This window comes from Rana temporaria, chromosome 5 (assembly GCF_905171775.1).
Source record: "Rana temporaria chromosome 5, aRanTem1.1, whole genome shotgun sequence".
Classification (NCBI taxonomy): Eukaryota; Metazoa; Chordata; class Amphibia; order Anura; family Ranidae; genus Rana; species Rana temporaria.
In genome coordinates this window covers 84,472,483-84,487,914 of record NC_053493.1, presented here as the reverse complement: position 1 = coordinate 84,487,914, position 15,432 = coordinate 84,472,483, and the positions used below count along the sequence as shown (strand labels likewise).

The following is a 15,432-nucleotide window of genomic DNA, read 5'->3' as shown; positions in this document are numbered from 1 at the left end:
TCGCAGGCAGTTCACACTGCCCTATGCAAACCTCTGCAAGTGTCAGTAGAAAGTTAATGACACCCCCAGATCAGTTCGCAGTGAATTTGGACAGTGAACACCCACGCGATCCGATTCTGGTGCGGACAAAAAAAAGTGTCCTGCATTAATTGTGGTCCGAATGCAATGCGAATTCAGCCATACAATATATATGGCTGAATTTGCATTGCACAGACATCGCATGTAATCAACACAGTAGTGCGGTGCGTATCACATGCAATGTCTGACATCGCAATAGTGTGAAGCGGCACTTAAAGTATAGGTAAAACTTTATTTTTGGTTTTGGATACAGTGGAGAAGGTTTAGAACAGGGGTCTTAAACTGGTGGCCCTCCAGCTGTTGCGAAACTACAAGTCCCAAGAGGCATTGCAAGGCTGACAGTTACAAGCATGACTCCCACAGGCAGAGGCATGATGGGACTTGTAGTTTCGCAACAGTTAGAAGGCCGCCAGTTTGAGACCCCTGGTTTAGAACAACTGTCAGGTTTTTTCCTGTTGTCTGTGTCCCTGTTAGTGAGATTCGTCCTCTATATGCTGGTGACTATTATCTAAAGTGAAAGTCACAGTAAAATAAAATCCACAATTTTTAGTTGTCCCTAGAACAGGAATAGTGGAGAGCCTTCCAATGGGGACACTAGTTCCAATAACCCTGGTGACAAACAGGGATTTCCTCTAACTTCCCCTTTTGGCTATGGGACAGGAAGTGAAGAAAAATCTCCACAATGGGACTCAGATTGCAGAAGGGTTATAACCTTCCCTTACTCTATCCCAAAAAAGTTTTGCCTTTAATTTAACTTTAAATGTTCATTTAAACTAATACCCAGAAGAGTACAACTATTTAGGATATGCATTTTGCAGTAATAAGATTGGACCAGATGAAAGCAGGGTAAGCACAAGCAATGCTGTAGTTGGAAAAAGCAACGCAAGGAGAACAGTCATAACCAGAATACAGGCCACAGTATAACCCGATATGAAGAGGGACATTACCAAATCCTCAGACAGAGACAATACTGTATTACATAGTTGGATGAAGATGCCACATCCAAAGCTATAGTTCCTCATCACAAGGAAACCAAGCATTTTCTTTAATTATTATTGAAAAACACTTTAAAATGAATATGTTAAAGTGCATTTAAGTAGCACACATACCAGACATATTCATGGTTAATATTTTTTTGGCACACTGATGTTGTAATGCCAGTGAAAAAAACATTTCAATCTTTTAAAATGTAAAAAAAAATTAAATCTGGTGCAAAGTTGTTCACTTGCAAATGGCAAGAGCATCATTTGTTCATGCAGGAAAAGAAATTGAAACTCCACATATGAAAAAGGCTTCTTTACAGTAAAAGCTGTGAAAATGTGAAATAGATATCCACTGGAGCTAGTTCTAGAAAACTCTGTAGATTTTTTCAAAAGGGGTCTGGATAATATCACGGTTGATTAATATATAGGAAAAAGCACTGTAGATTGTTGATGCAGGAGTATTAGATTGCCTTAGGGTAGGGGTAGGCAACCTCGGCACTCCAGCTGTGGTGAAACTACAAATCCCATCATGCCTCTGCCACTAGGAGTCATGCCTGTGATTCAGGGTCTTGCAATGTCTCATGGGACATGTAGTTTTATCACAGCTGAAGGGCCGAGGTTGCCTACCCCTGGAATCAGAAAGAAGTTTCTTCCCTGGAGAATATTTCACTATGTATTATCAGGATTTTTTGCCTTCCTTTAAATAAACTGCAGGTTTGGAATTCTGAGTCTGCAAGTTTTGATTTTACTTTTTGTCTTTAAGTTGAACTCAATAGTCATGCCTTTTTTTCAGTTTAACTAACTATGTAACTATAGCTCTTTACAAAAGGTACAAATCTGGAATTGTTATCCTCCTAGGCTCCTTTCTCAAATACCACATACTGTACTTTTGGATCACACAGTTCTGTACACCTCATGTAATGTAAATAGTGAAGACTAGTTTCACCAGTACCTGAATTTGCCCAGTGTACCTGTTAGGCCTCATACACATGATAGGTTAACCAGAGGACAACGGTCTGAAGGATGGTTTTCATCGGTCAAAACCGATCGTGTGTGGGCCCCATAGGTTATTTAACCTTCGGTTAAAAAAAAGCCAACTTGCTTTAAAATTGAACCTATGGATTCCTAACTGATAGGTCAAAACCGATCGTTAGTAGGCACGACTATCGGTTAAAAACCCATGCATGCTCAGAATCAAGTCAACGCATGCTTGGAAGCATTGAACTTCGTTTTTTTCAGCACGTCGTTGTGTTTTACATCACTGCGTTCTGACACGATCGGTTATTTAACCTATGGGGTGTAGGTGTGACGGACCATCAGTCGACTTCATCGGTTAACCTAAGACAACGGTCCTTCAGACCATTGTCCTCTGGTTAACCTATCGTGTGTACGAGGCTTTACAATTGGATATTTAGCACCGATCGCCTAAGCCAGCCTTTCTCAACCTTTGTAATGCAGAGAAACTCTTAAAATAATTTTATTGTCATGGGCAATCCATGCTGGATTATTATATGTCTATCTCACAGCTCATAATAATACATAAAAGGATAATGAATGTAGTGCATCTAGTATATCTCGCACCCAGAGTTTTTTTTTAAAGCTTCCCATATTCTACTATAAGAAAAAATTGTTTCAGTAACAATCTTAAAATGGAACAAAGAAAAAAAAATGTCAAGAAAAGAAATACGAACAGTGCACATTTTAGTGTCTATTTGGAGATCAGTGAAAAAGTACCATCTGATTTTGGTAGTCTGTTTAGTGGTCCCATACATTGGTGGCCAATGGGAAAGGAGCCCTTATATTAATGGTCAGTGGGAAAAGGACACTCTTACCCTACACACAGCTAACACGATCATTGGTATCAGTGGTTACTGGGTGTTGGAAATTCTTCATTGCTTAAAGAACTCCTAGCAACCTCTGGGGGAACCCTGGCTAAGAAACCCTGGCCTGAGCTCTGCCAAACTAACCAAATACCTTAGTAAACTAGTAATAGGGTCCCATGGACTTTCTGACATCCCACTCCAGGTTAGAGAACCTCTACACTGTCCTAGAGCATGCTTCTCTTACCCACAAACATTTATTGGGCCTATAGCATTTGGCCTCATGAAGCATAAACATGGTGCAGCAAATTAAGGCATTTGTATTATCATAATGTCATTATTAAGTTGTGTTCACTGTTTTGCAGATGCTTTTGTAAAATTTGACCTGTCTAAGGCTGGGTTCACACTACGATTTTCCCGTCCGTCAGCCGCATACGATTTATATGAAAAAACGTATGCGGCTGAAACGGACATAAACGTATGGAACCGCACATATGTGCGTTTTCCATTGACTTTAATGTTAAAAAAAAACGTATGCGTTTGCCATACGGTTTCAAAAACGGCCGCAAAACCGTGGTTGAACACGGTTTTGCGTACTGTTAAAAAACGTTTTGCCAGCAAATCGTACGCACCCGGATGCATCTGAGTGCATACGATTTGCAATGCATTGTCTATGTATGCGTTTTCCCATACGGGCCCGTACGTTTTCAATACTGAAATCGTATGCGGCTGACGGACGGGAAAATCGTAGTGTGAACCCAGCCTGATTTCAGTTTTTTCCATCCCAAAACATTGTGAGGTCCATTGTAGTGTATGTATCATTTGTGCGTTTTGATGCGTTGCCAGCCCTATCAACCTGACTGTTGACTGGTTAATCATTTATACAAAAAGCACTTACGGTAAATGCAGAAAGAATGAACGCAAGTGTGGAATGACATGATAACGCATTACAATGCGCATTAAAAATCAGAAAATAAACGCAGCTGAATCTCAAACGCATTGGTGTCCCCTAAGTCATGTGATGCAACATTTACATATACAAGCATTGCTATGTAGAGAAATGGCACTTTCCCATTTACTTACTAGCAGGAGGTGAACAAGTGTGGAGGGTAGACTGGAGGGTAGGAACAAAACCTTACAGAATTGCTCATTGCGCAATAAAAATATTTCTATCAAGAATCCTGCTAAATCTCTACTGTAAAATATTTACTTAAATAGTAAGGTTTTTGTTGATTTTTTACACTTAGTTGTTTACAAATGTTTACACTTTATAAGTCAATAATCTGAAAATATTTGTAAAGTTTTATTTTTTGTATTTGTTTTGTATATTGTAATAAAAAAATAAAAAAAATCCCTTTAGAGTAGATGTAACGGTAAATGCATTAATGCAACAGAGAATAATTTAGGCGTTGGGCCTTATTGCTATTACACAAATCTAGGGCTCTCTGGACAGTGTAACAGAGCCTCCACATGGCTATTCTTTACATAGCTGGTTGCACATTTGACCTGCTTTGTAGATTTGAATATATTTAAAACTGCCACTGGAAATAGTTTATTTTATATCTCTTTCTTATAGTCCGACTGTAGCTAATATAAACATGGCCTAAAAAACATATCATCTAACAGCAGTGCTCCAAATACCAGTGTAAATTTAGCCATACATGGCTCAAACTCTTAGTATGGGCTGAATAAGAGAAAATGTATCAATTCTCTGATGCATGCTAACAGAGTAGATGGAGGAATCTCCACTCCGGACCCTAGCAGCTAACACAGCTGTCTGAATACCGGAATAGTGACTGTCAGGTCCGGGACAGGGGGTGGGCACAAGGAATAGCTGCCCTAGGGACAGCATGAGTAATAGGGTTGGGGGCGCCACAAGTTCCCTCTATACGGCAGACAGGAGTAGTGACAGCAGCATCCCTACTTCTGTCAGCCTAGGTTTGGAAGTAGCAAAGAGAGGAGGAAAGAGCCAGGAGGAGGTGTGGGCTGTGCTCTCTCCCCCTCCTCCTCATAAACTTGCACATAATGAAGGGGGAGGGGGGCACGTTTTGGCATCTTTGCCTTGGGCACTGGATGATCTAGTCCCAGCACTGGTGAATGCATCTCATGGGACTGCCATTGGGACTACAGGGAGTTTCCCGGTGGGCCGGTGGCTCAGTGGGCCGGCTTCAGTGACAACGGACCACTGCCCCCCTCTGCTCCTCTGTCTATCCCTTCCCGCAGCGCTCACCTCCTCTCCCTCCCCGCAGCACTCACCTGGGGGCAACAAAAAGGCAGGGGGAGGACCAGAGGAGACGACAGAGGAGCATGGGGGAGGGGACAGACAGCTGACTCAACAGCTATGGCCTGGGAGTTTCTCACTTCTGCCTAATCTTTTCCCATAAGGGGGGGCACCGAACTGATTCTTTGCCCTGGGTAAAATAATGTCTAGCTTCCCCACTGGTACTGCCTATAAGAGTACCAGCACCAGCCGTTCTACTCTAATAAAGTAGAACGGCTAGTGAAGGGGGAGAGGGGGCTTGGGTGGCCGGGGGTGCAGGTTTTGCCCATGGGAGAGACCTGTCAAAGTGGGCCAGTCTGGATGAAGTCCAGGGCCAAATTTCTGTCCCAGTCCAGCCTTGGATGCAGTCACCGTTCAGCTGATTTCCCCTCCTTGGCTCAACCTGATTTTGGTTAAGTCATGTAGTGCTTTTAGGGCCACCTACAGCTTGAATTTTGGCTGAGCAATAATTATCACTTCTATGGCCAGCCTGTACATAGGGGCTCACTCAGTTACCATTATCTCTTGGAACAAAGGCTACTTTTATCATAATTGTCTTATAATAAAAATATAGATATGGCTCTTATTTACAATGTGAGATTCTTCAAGACAGAACTCTAACCATTTTTTTTAGTTTTGAATAGATTGAGTTGGGGTAAGAACCAATGTTGAGGGGATGTTCCACTACTTCCTTCATCGTTGGATCTTCTCAACAGCAGCACAGTGAATCTAATGTTGTTGCTTTGTGTGGCTCTTTTGTAGAGATTCCCCTGCTCTCCTGTTTACTTTATCTATACGCTGTTAATACTTATAAGTAGTATGCACCGATTTAAAATATATTTATCAAATTCTGTTTTTTCAGTTTCTCTGTGAAGATGACTGCGCAACTGCTTGCTAACATCAGTCGGAAGCCAGGTCTGCAGATATGGTCCATCGAGGTAAGAGATCATTCTCTACTGTTAATGTTTTCAATGACTATGATACAGAAGCTCAAATGGTAAATGGAATTTATATGGACTAAAAGGTATTTTATTAGCTTGGTTAAAATGCTCCTACAGATGGTAGTTGGAGACATTATGCAGACACCGGACATGATCCAACGCCCCAACATCAATGCAGGAACAAAAATTGTCTCTGGACAGCCGCACTCTGAACAAATTGTAGCCTTTATTAAAAGAAGGACAGCACTACAAGTCACAGCAAAATAAAATAAAACCCGATCATGATGCGTTTCGCACTGAAACTAGTGCTTAGTCATAAGCTATGACTAAGCACTAGTTTCAGTGCGAAACTCGTCAACAGTCGGGTTTTATTTTATTTTGCTGTAGTGCTGTCCTTCTTTTAATAAAGGCTACAATTTGTTCAGAGTGCGGCTGTCCAGGGACAATCTTTGTTCCTGCTTTGCTAAGTGCATTGCCTGCACCTGAGTTGTCTGCAGCGGAGGATATTCATCTGGGTTCCCACCTGGAGTGGCTACTTCCTTTTCCCTGGCCCAACATCAATGTCTTTAAAAGACTGATGTAGGAAAATGTATGCTGATCTTAAGTAGTCTGTGGCCAGTCTTTAGACCCTCAAAGACCTCTGTAGCTGTGGGCACAAGACAAAATTCACAGAGACAACCTTTTGGACCAAATCGTATATTTTACAAATATTTGCAGGCAAAAAAAATCTGTTTTACAAATAAATACAAGTGGAACTATAGGCAAAACATTTGTTTTTCATTTTGGATAGAGTAACTGAGGCTTATGACCCCTGTCGGTTTATTTTTTGCCATGCCCTTTGGGAAATTTCCCTTCACTTCCTGTCCTTGCAATTTAAGGGAATGCCTTGGGGACCGCTGGGTCATCAGAACTAGTGTCCCCATCGAAAGATCTCCCCTCTATTACTTTTCTGGGGACAACCCAAAATTTGGGATTTTCTTTTGCTTTCACTTTCAATGACAATGGTAATCAGGACAAATAGAGAGGGTGAATCTGGAAATGTTTATTTAATTCTCTTTTTATTTATTTTACTAGTAACGGCGGTGATCAGTGACTTATAGCGGGACTGCAATATTGCGGCAGACAAATCAGACACTGACTGACAATTTTGACACTTTTTGGAGACCAGTGACTTTAATACAGTGATCAGCACTAAAAATATGCACTGTCACTGTACTAATGACACTGGCTGGAAGAGGTTGACATCAGAGGCTATCAAAGGGTTAACTGTGTGCCTAGCTGGTGTTTCAGTGTAGTGGGGGAGGTGCTTTCACTAGTGGAAGGCATGGATCGGTGTCCCTGCTTTACAGGAACACAGGATCCATGCCTTCTGTACTGACAGAATGTCAATCTGCCTTTATTTACATAGGCAGATTGGCGTTCTGTATCTGTAACGAAGCATCAGTGGGTGCTGGTGAACATTATGTCCGCCGTACGCGCCGATCAGCCCCCGCTGTGTATAATCACAGCAGAAGCAGGCTGCCGGCGGCGCAAGACCCAGGGATGCAGGATCACATACTAGGTATGTGATCCGGTGCAGCAGCCACCGTATATGCAAGTTTTACCGTCGGCAAGCAGTCAAGCTTTGACAATAAAACCTGGAAGCTGATTGGCTACCATGCACAGCTGCACCAGATTCTGTGTGCACCAGTTTTAGTAAATCTCCCCCCAGTGCCTTATGCCGCGTACACACGGTCGTTTTTTGTGATAAAAAAAAACGAAATTTTTAAAAACGTCATTCAAAATGACCGTGTGTGGGGAAAACGTAATTTTATGTCTTCTGAAAAACGACAAAAAAATTCGAACATGCTTCAATTTTTTATGTCGTTTTTCAAAACGTATTTTTTTGTGTCATTTAAAATGATAGTGTGTGGGTAAAACGACGTTTAAAACAACGTTTTTAAACCCGCGCATGCTCAGAAGCAAGTTATGACGCAAGCTTGAATGGAACAGAGTGCCGTCGTACGTGCTGAACGTAATCGCGCTTTTTTAGAGCATTTTGAAAAAACGATGGTGTGTAGACAACGTCGGTTTTTAAAATGAAGTTTGAAAAACGTTGTTTTGTTTCACGATAAAAAACGTTGTTTTATTTCATCACAAAAAACGACAGTGTGTACGCGGCATTAGTGATTAGCACACCTGCCATGCAGTACTAGGGACGTTGGTTCAAATCCCTACCATGAATTTATTTGCAGGGAGTTTTTCATGCATTATATTTGTTTGTGTGCTTGTGTGGGTTTCCTCCGACACTCCAAAGACATTCTGGTAGGTTTATTGGCTCCTGTCTAAATTAGCCCACGTATGTGTGAGGCGGGACCTTAGATTGTAAGCTCCTTTGTTTTGTAGATTGTAAACTCCTTGAGGGCAGGAACTGATCTGAATGTACAATATCTAAAGTGCTGTGCACATTTTCTGCAATATATAAATACCTGTAATAATTAAATAGATGTCAACGGCAGTTGTCTGCCACTATCCACATTAATTCAGACCCAACGTCTGATGGGAAGCAGAAAGACATAATCAGGCGGACAGTTTGAGTAATATAGTGTGCTCCCTATGACACAAACAATGGTGACATGACATGTCAACAGTGTGTTGTCACAACCAGTGAATAGCTATTGTGTTTCATGAAGATCAATGGTAAAGTTTAAATAATCCTCTCACTACACTGGGTCTTCTCTCTCACACTCCTTCATAATGGGTTTTGCACGCACCAGCCCTTGTTTGTAATGTTTGAATTATTTGAGCTTCTTATAGAAACAATAGAGTAAGGGCTTATTTACACTTGCTTTGGCTTCAACACACATTAAAACGCCTACCGCTTCAACATGCTTTTATGATGTGTTTTTGATGCGTCAGTGGTGCTTCAATAAAACTTTGGTTGTGCTTAGATGAAACTTTGGTGATGCTCCGGTAAAGCGTCAGGGATGCTTCCGTGATGCTTTTTTGGCAGCTTGGCAGATGCCCTGTGTGTGTGGCTATCGCATACCTGAAATTTCTCCAAAACAAAGCTAAAGCTGAATTAAAGCCTCTCAAAAGCCGCAGATGCTTCAAGCGAACTTTGTCATAGACTTCTATAGAGGCTTTGAAGACGCTTTGAAGCACCACTAAAGAGACATGGGGTATCATTTTTGGAAGCGAATCCGAAGCAAATGCAAGGTGTAAACAGGACTGTAATCTAACCATTTTATTTAGTGACAAGAGCTTTGACTGTCATTCAGAGAGCTTTAACCTTCCTAGCGGTATTCCCAAGTCTGGCTCGGGGTGAGATTTTCATACCAAAAGCGGTATCCCCGAGCCAGACTCCGGCTTGCCTCGCTGCAGCCAGAGACAAAGTTACTTACCTTGTCCCTGGATCCAGCGATGCCACCGTGCTGTGTGAGCGAGCGGGACCTCGCTCGATTCACACAGTGTCCTCCTGTGCCGCCGATCTCCGTTCCCTGCGACGTTACGACGCACGGGAGCGGAGAACGGCGCCAAATTCAAAAAGGTAAACAAACACAATACATACAGTATACTGTAATCTTATAGATTACAGTACTGTATGTAAAAAATACACACCCCTTTGTCCCTAGTGGTCTGCCCAGTGTCCTACATGTTCTTTTATATAATAAAAACTGTTCTTTCTGCCTGAAAACTGTAGATTGTCCATAGCAACCAAAAGTGTCCCTTTATGTCAAAAGTGTTTTTAGAGCAGCTAGAAAACAGCTAAAATAAATTATAATCACTTGCAGAATTGTGCGATAGCGATTTGTGGGGAAATTCGTCATAAAAAAATAAAAGTAATGACAGCGACAATTCTGCAACTGAGCAGATTTCACTGATTTTGAGTTGATTATATTATTGAATAATTTTTATTATAATTATATTATTACTTGTTATAATTATTTATAATTATTTATTATATTATAATTTATAATTTTGTTTTTAAAAAAAAATCATACCCGGGATGCCTACTAGACTCTTGTTTGGTCAGATTTAAGTGAGTTATTCCTAAGAATTACAGGCCTACAGTATAAAACGCCAAATTTCCTTGCAAATAATGGTACCGCTTTCAGCACCTTTTTTCTGAAATAATCATACCGCCAGGGAGGTTAAGCTACTTAATGTAGCAGAATCTTGCTGAGTCACTTAGGCATTAGTCAGTAAACCCCGAGGATCACCCTGAGCTTTAGTCGTCTTGAATTGATCACAATTTTTAGACACACCTGACTTAAGGTAAACGCTAATGTTTTCATCCAGGCATTTCTGTACTGCACCAGTTCTAGTGATCCTGTAACACACCTGCTGGTGATGCAGGGACGCCCAACTTGTTGCCATTTAACCACTTAAGACCCGGATCAATATGCAGGTAAAGGACCTGGCCCCTTTTTGCAATTCGGCACTGCGTCGCTTTAACTGACAATTGCGCGGTCGTGCGACGTGGCTCCCAAACAAAATTGGCATCCTTTTTTTCCGACAAATAGAGCTTTTCTTTTGGTGGTATTTGATCCCTTCCGCGTTTTTTTTTTTTTTTGCGCTATAAACAAAAATAGAGCGACAATTTAAAGGAAAATGCAATATTTTTTATTTTTTGCGATAATAAATATCCCCCAAAAATATAGCTGATGGAAACATCAGCTGGGGGTTCCGACATCGCAGGACTCCAGGGCAGGTAAGTGTCCCATTATTTCTTTTTTTGGGTGGAACACTGCTTTAAATCCCCTTTTTTCCCTCATTCTGAATGTTCAGTTTGAACTTTAGCAAGTTGTCTTCACCACATCTAGATGCCTAGATGCATTGAGTTGCTGCAATGTGATTGGCTGATTAGCAATTTGTGTTGCCAAGCAATTGAACAGGTGTACCTAATAAAGTGGCCGGTGAGTGTAAATCTACGTATATATACATATGTAAAAGTGTAGAGTCATGCAATCTGAATGTACTGTATATTGAAAGCCCTCTGAATGGTGAATCCATCAGTAGCAAACATAAGTTTAATAACATTAAGGGAAAAAAAATGTTTAGCTGTAAAATAATAATGTTTTTGGATTTCATTTCAGAAAATGCAAATGGTTCCACTGCCTGAAAAAGCTTATGGGAGCTTCTTTGAAGGCGACTGCTACATTATTTTATCCGTAAGTATCAGCATTTGAGCATATAATTAATACGTGTCATTGCAGTTTATATTACCAGATACACATTGGACCTAACATTGGTGATTAAAATCCAATTTCAGTTATTCTTCCTATAAACATTCATTTAACAACAGAAAAAACATTTTCACAATGTAATTGTCTTACATGAAGCTGTATAAAAAAAAAAACGTGCAAACACTGGAACCTGTGTTAGTAGAAATCAACTTTAGCCTGAGTACAAAACATCTGAAAGCTTAGCTGATTGGTTGTTGTGGGTTAGCGCTAGAGCTGCACGATTAATCGTCAAGAATCGTTATCACGTTTTTTTCCCTGTTGAAAGTATTTTCCGATCTTTCTATGCAGAGAATTCTCTCTCCTCTCAGCAGGGGAGGGCTGGCAGCCTTAGGCCTGGGGGGGCAAGTCCAGTCAAGTGGCCCATTGAACCGCTGAATTATCTCACCATCTATGGCCCATCTAGTTTTTCAATGCAGCCTCACCAGTACCCATCAGTGCAGCCATCTCCAGTGCCCATCAATGCAGCCTCATCACTGGGGCAGGTTACATGGGGTGTATGGGGGGAGATGGGGGTCAGATAGGGGTGTCAGGGTCTCTCACCTCAGTGATCTCAGCTCAGTAGGTCCTTGCGTGCCACGGCCTCCTGGGGGGGTAATGCTCCTGGTCCTGGGGTCAAGTTGCAGCCAGCGCCCAGCCCTGCAGCCCTGCGTCCCGACTCCCTGGCATGCCCTGCCTCTGCCTGCTTCCAAGAATCCAGTCCCAGGGAGTTGTAGTTTCCTCTGCGCTGCTCTGTTTTCCACCCACCGGGAGCTTTAAGCATGAACTACAACTCCTGGAATGCAACAGCTAGTGGTCGGCCCGACTTCCATGACCAGAATAAAAAAAAATGGTAGCGGGCATTTTGAACATAAGTTAGGGCAGCCTGAGAGGCAATTGCCACCCTGCCCCCCGGCCCAGCCCTCCCCTGGCTCTCACAGTCAAAAGAAAGGAAGCAAAAATCTGGCCAGTCTGCCAAGTATGAGAACATTCTTTATCAGTGGAACCGTTAAGTCTAAACATTGTAACAATTTGTCCTTTACATCAAAGGAATATACTTATGTATGTAAAATAGGAAAGTTTAACCACTAAACCTTTTTCTGACATTTGTTGTTTTTGCTAGAAAATTACTTAGAACTCCCAAACATTATATATATATATATATATATATATATATATATATATATATATATATATATATATATATATATATTTGTTTTAGTAGAGACCCTAGAGCAGGGGTGTCAAACTCAATTTCATCATGGGCCGCATCAGCATTATGATTGCCCTTAAAAGGGCCGGTTGTATCTGTAAGATTAGATGTCCAGCGCATCCCCTACCCTTACATTAGATGTCAAGAGCCACCCCACCATCAGAAGTTGAGTCCCCCACTCTCCCTTACATCACAGTGCACCCCCCCTTTACTTATGCTGCTGCTGGGAAGAAGCTGGATGCATTGCTTGAAAGCAGAAAGTGGGGTCTGGAGTAGGACCAGAGGAGGGCTGGAGCTCTTCTGCAGCTGCAGGAGAGGTGCAAGGGCCACATGAAATGGCCTGGAGGGCCGGATTCGGCCCGCGGGCCTTGTGTTTGACACCTGTGCCCTAGAGAATGAAATCGTGGTTGCAATATTTTATGTCACACTGTATTTGCGCAGCGGTCTTTCAAATGCATTTTTTTGGGGAAAAAATTACTTTAATGAACTAAAAAAAAAAAAAACTAACCAGTAAGGTTAGCCCAAATTTTTTTGTATAATGTGAAAGATTTTACGCCGCGAGAATCGTGATCTTTATTCTAAGCAAAGAAATCGTGATTCTCATTTTGGCCAGAATCGTGTAGCTCTAGTTAGCGTTCATCAATTTATGTCAATAGATCTGTTCTCATAAAGTGTCAGCTTTAGCCATTTACATGGAATAGCTGACTACTTTTTTGGGCAATGTTCCTGTATTGTGAATGAGAATGAGCCCAGGCTCACACTGAAAGCGGGAATGAAATTGTGCGAGTTCAGCTGAACTTGCATGATTTCATTCCTGCATGTCAGTCCGGACTTGGGGGGCGATTTCAGAGACATCTGTGTGGGTTTCTGTACAGATGTCAGTGGAAATCGCACCCCAAATCACCAAAAGTAATACAGAAACTACTTTTGAGAATCAGTGCGGCGCCACACCGATTCAAAAGGTGTCATTTCTGGAAATCGCCGCCAATTTGGCATGTGATTTGACTTGTCAAATCGCATCAATGTGAACCAGGGCTAAATGCCAGAAAAAAAGGCACTGGTCTTTGTACCCCCAAGACCTTCACTAAAGCACATGTATAAGGCCCCGTACTCACGACCAAACATGTCTGCTGAAACTGGTCCGCGGACCAGTTTCAGCAGACATGTTTGGCCGTGTGTAGGCCCGATCGGACCATTTTCGGGCGGATCGGACAGGTTTCCAGCGGACAACTGTTTCCTGGACTTGCTTTAAAACAGTCCGCTGGAAACCTGTCCGCCCGGACATGTACGGTCGTCTGTACAGACCTACCGTACATGTCCTGCCGCCCGCCATCCCTCGCATGCGTCGAATGACTTCGACGCATGCGTGGAAGCCTTTTAAAGGCAGACTGCCCACGTCGCCGCGTCATCGACGCGGCGACACCGCGGACACGCCCCGCGTATTGTTTACGCACGGACCTCTGTTCGATGGTGTGTACGGCCATCGAACAGAAGTCCCCGGGCAGTCCCCGGGCAGACATGTCCGATGAAAACGGTCCGCGGACCGGTTTCATCGGACATGTATGCTCGTGAGTACTCGGCCTAAAATTGATCTTTGGGCCAAGGGAATCATGACGTAGTAATGTGTGCAAAGATGTCAAAGGTATGGCATGCATGTGATCACATGTGTAAGGTAAACAATATGCTTCAGGAAATGTTTTGTCAGTAATATATGTGACAACAATATTAAAAAACGTAATTTAAAAACATGATTTTGACTGTAATGAAGATCAAAATGGTACTATAGGGGTAGATTCAGAGAGAAGATACGACGGCGTATCTCCAGATACGCCGTCGTATCTCTGAGTGTGCGGGGTCGTATCTATGCGCCTGATTCATAGAATCAGTAACGCATAGATTTCCCTAAGATCCGACTGGCGTAAGTGTCTTACACCGTCGTATCTTAGGCTGCATATTTACGCTGGCACTTCCGTATATTTACGCAAGGAATATGCAAATGAGCTAGATACGCCGATTCAGAAACGTACGTCCGGCCGGCGCATTTTTTTACGTCGTTTGCATTAGGCTTTTTTTGGCGTATAGTTACCCCTGCTATATGAGGCGTATCCTATGTTAAGTATGGCCGTCGTTCCCGCGTCGAGTTTTGAAAATTTTACGTTGTTTGCGTCATTCGCGAATAGGGCTGGACGTAATTTACGTTCACATCGAAAGCAATGACGATTTGCGGCGGAATTTCGAGCATGCGCACTGGGATTTTTTCAAAAACGTCAAATACGCGGGGTCACAGTTAATATACATAAAACACGCCCACATCATCCACATTTGAATTAGGCACAGGTACGTTACGCCGCCGTAACTAAGGGTGCAAGTTGTTTCTGAATACAGAACTTGCGCCCTAAATTACGGTGGCGTAACTGTTACGAGATAAGTTACGCCGGGCGGATAGATAGACCATTCTATCTGAATCTAGCCCATAATGTATAACATAATTTACCTTCCAGTTGCAATTTATATTGTGTAGGTATTTATTTTTTAAGGTATTATTTATTTTTTATTTAAAGAAGGAGTCAAAAGGAGCAAAGTGCAATATTACAGGGGTCTGGAGGTACAACATCTAATATCCAAGAAATATGTATACATTTAAAAATACAGGTGCATCTCCAAAAATTTGAATATCATCAAAAAGGTCATTTTGTTCAGTAATTCAATTTAAAAAGTGAAACTCATATTTTATATATAGATGCGTTACACACAGAGTGATATATTTCAAGCATTTTTTTTTTTTTTTATAATTATGCACTATACCAATACTTGGTCGGGGCTCCTTTTGCATGAATTACTGCATTAATGTGGCGTGGCATGGAGGCGATCATCCTGTGGCACTGCTGAGGTGTTATGGAAGAGCCCAGGTTACTAATAGCGGCCTTCAGCTA

General features: G+C 42.0%; 1 protein-coding gene across 1 annotated transcript in view; it reads left to right on the top strand.

Annotated features, from left to right (window-relative positions):
* Positions 1 to 15,432, top strand: part of VILL (villin like) — a 119,069-nt gene that overhangs the window by 31,096 nt on the left and 72,541 nt on the right. Inside the window, exons 2-3 of the mRNA XM_040352794.1 lie at positions 6,004 to 6,079; positions 11,161 to 11,235. Coding sequence (XP_040208728.1) covers positions 6,017 to 6,079; positions 11,161 to 11,235 — 138 coding nt within the window. The 5' untranslated portion in view covers positions 6,004 to 6,016. The remainder of the gene's footprint in view (positions 1 to 6,003; positions 6,080 to 11,160; positions 11,236 to 15,432) is intronic.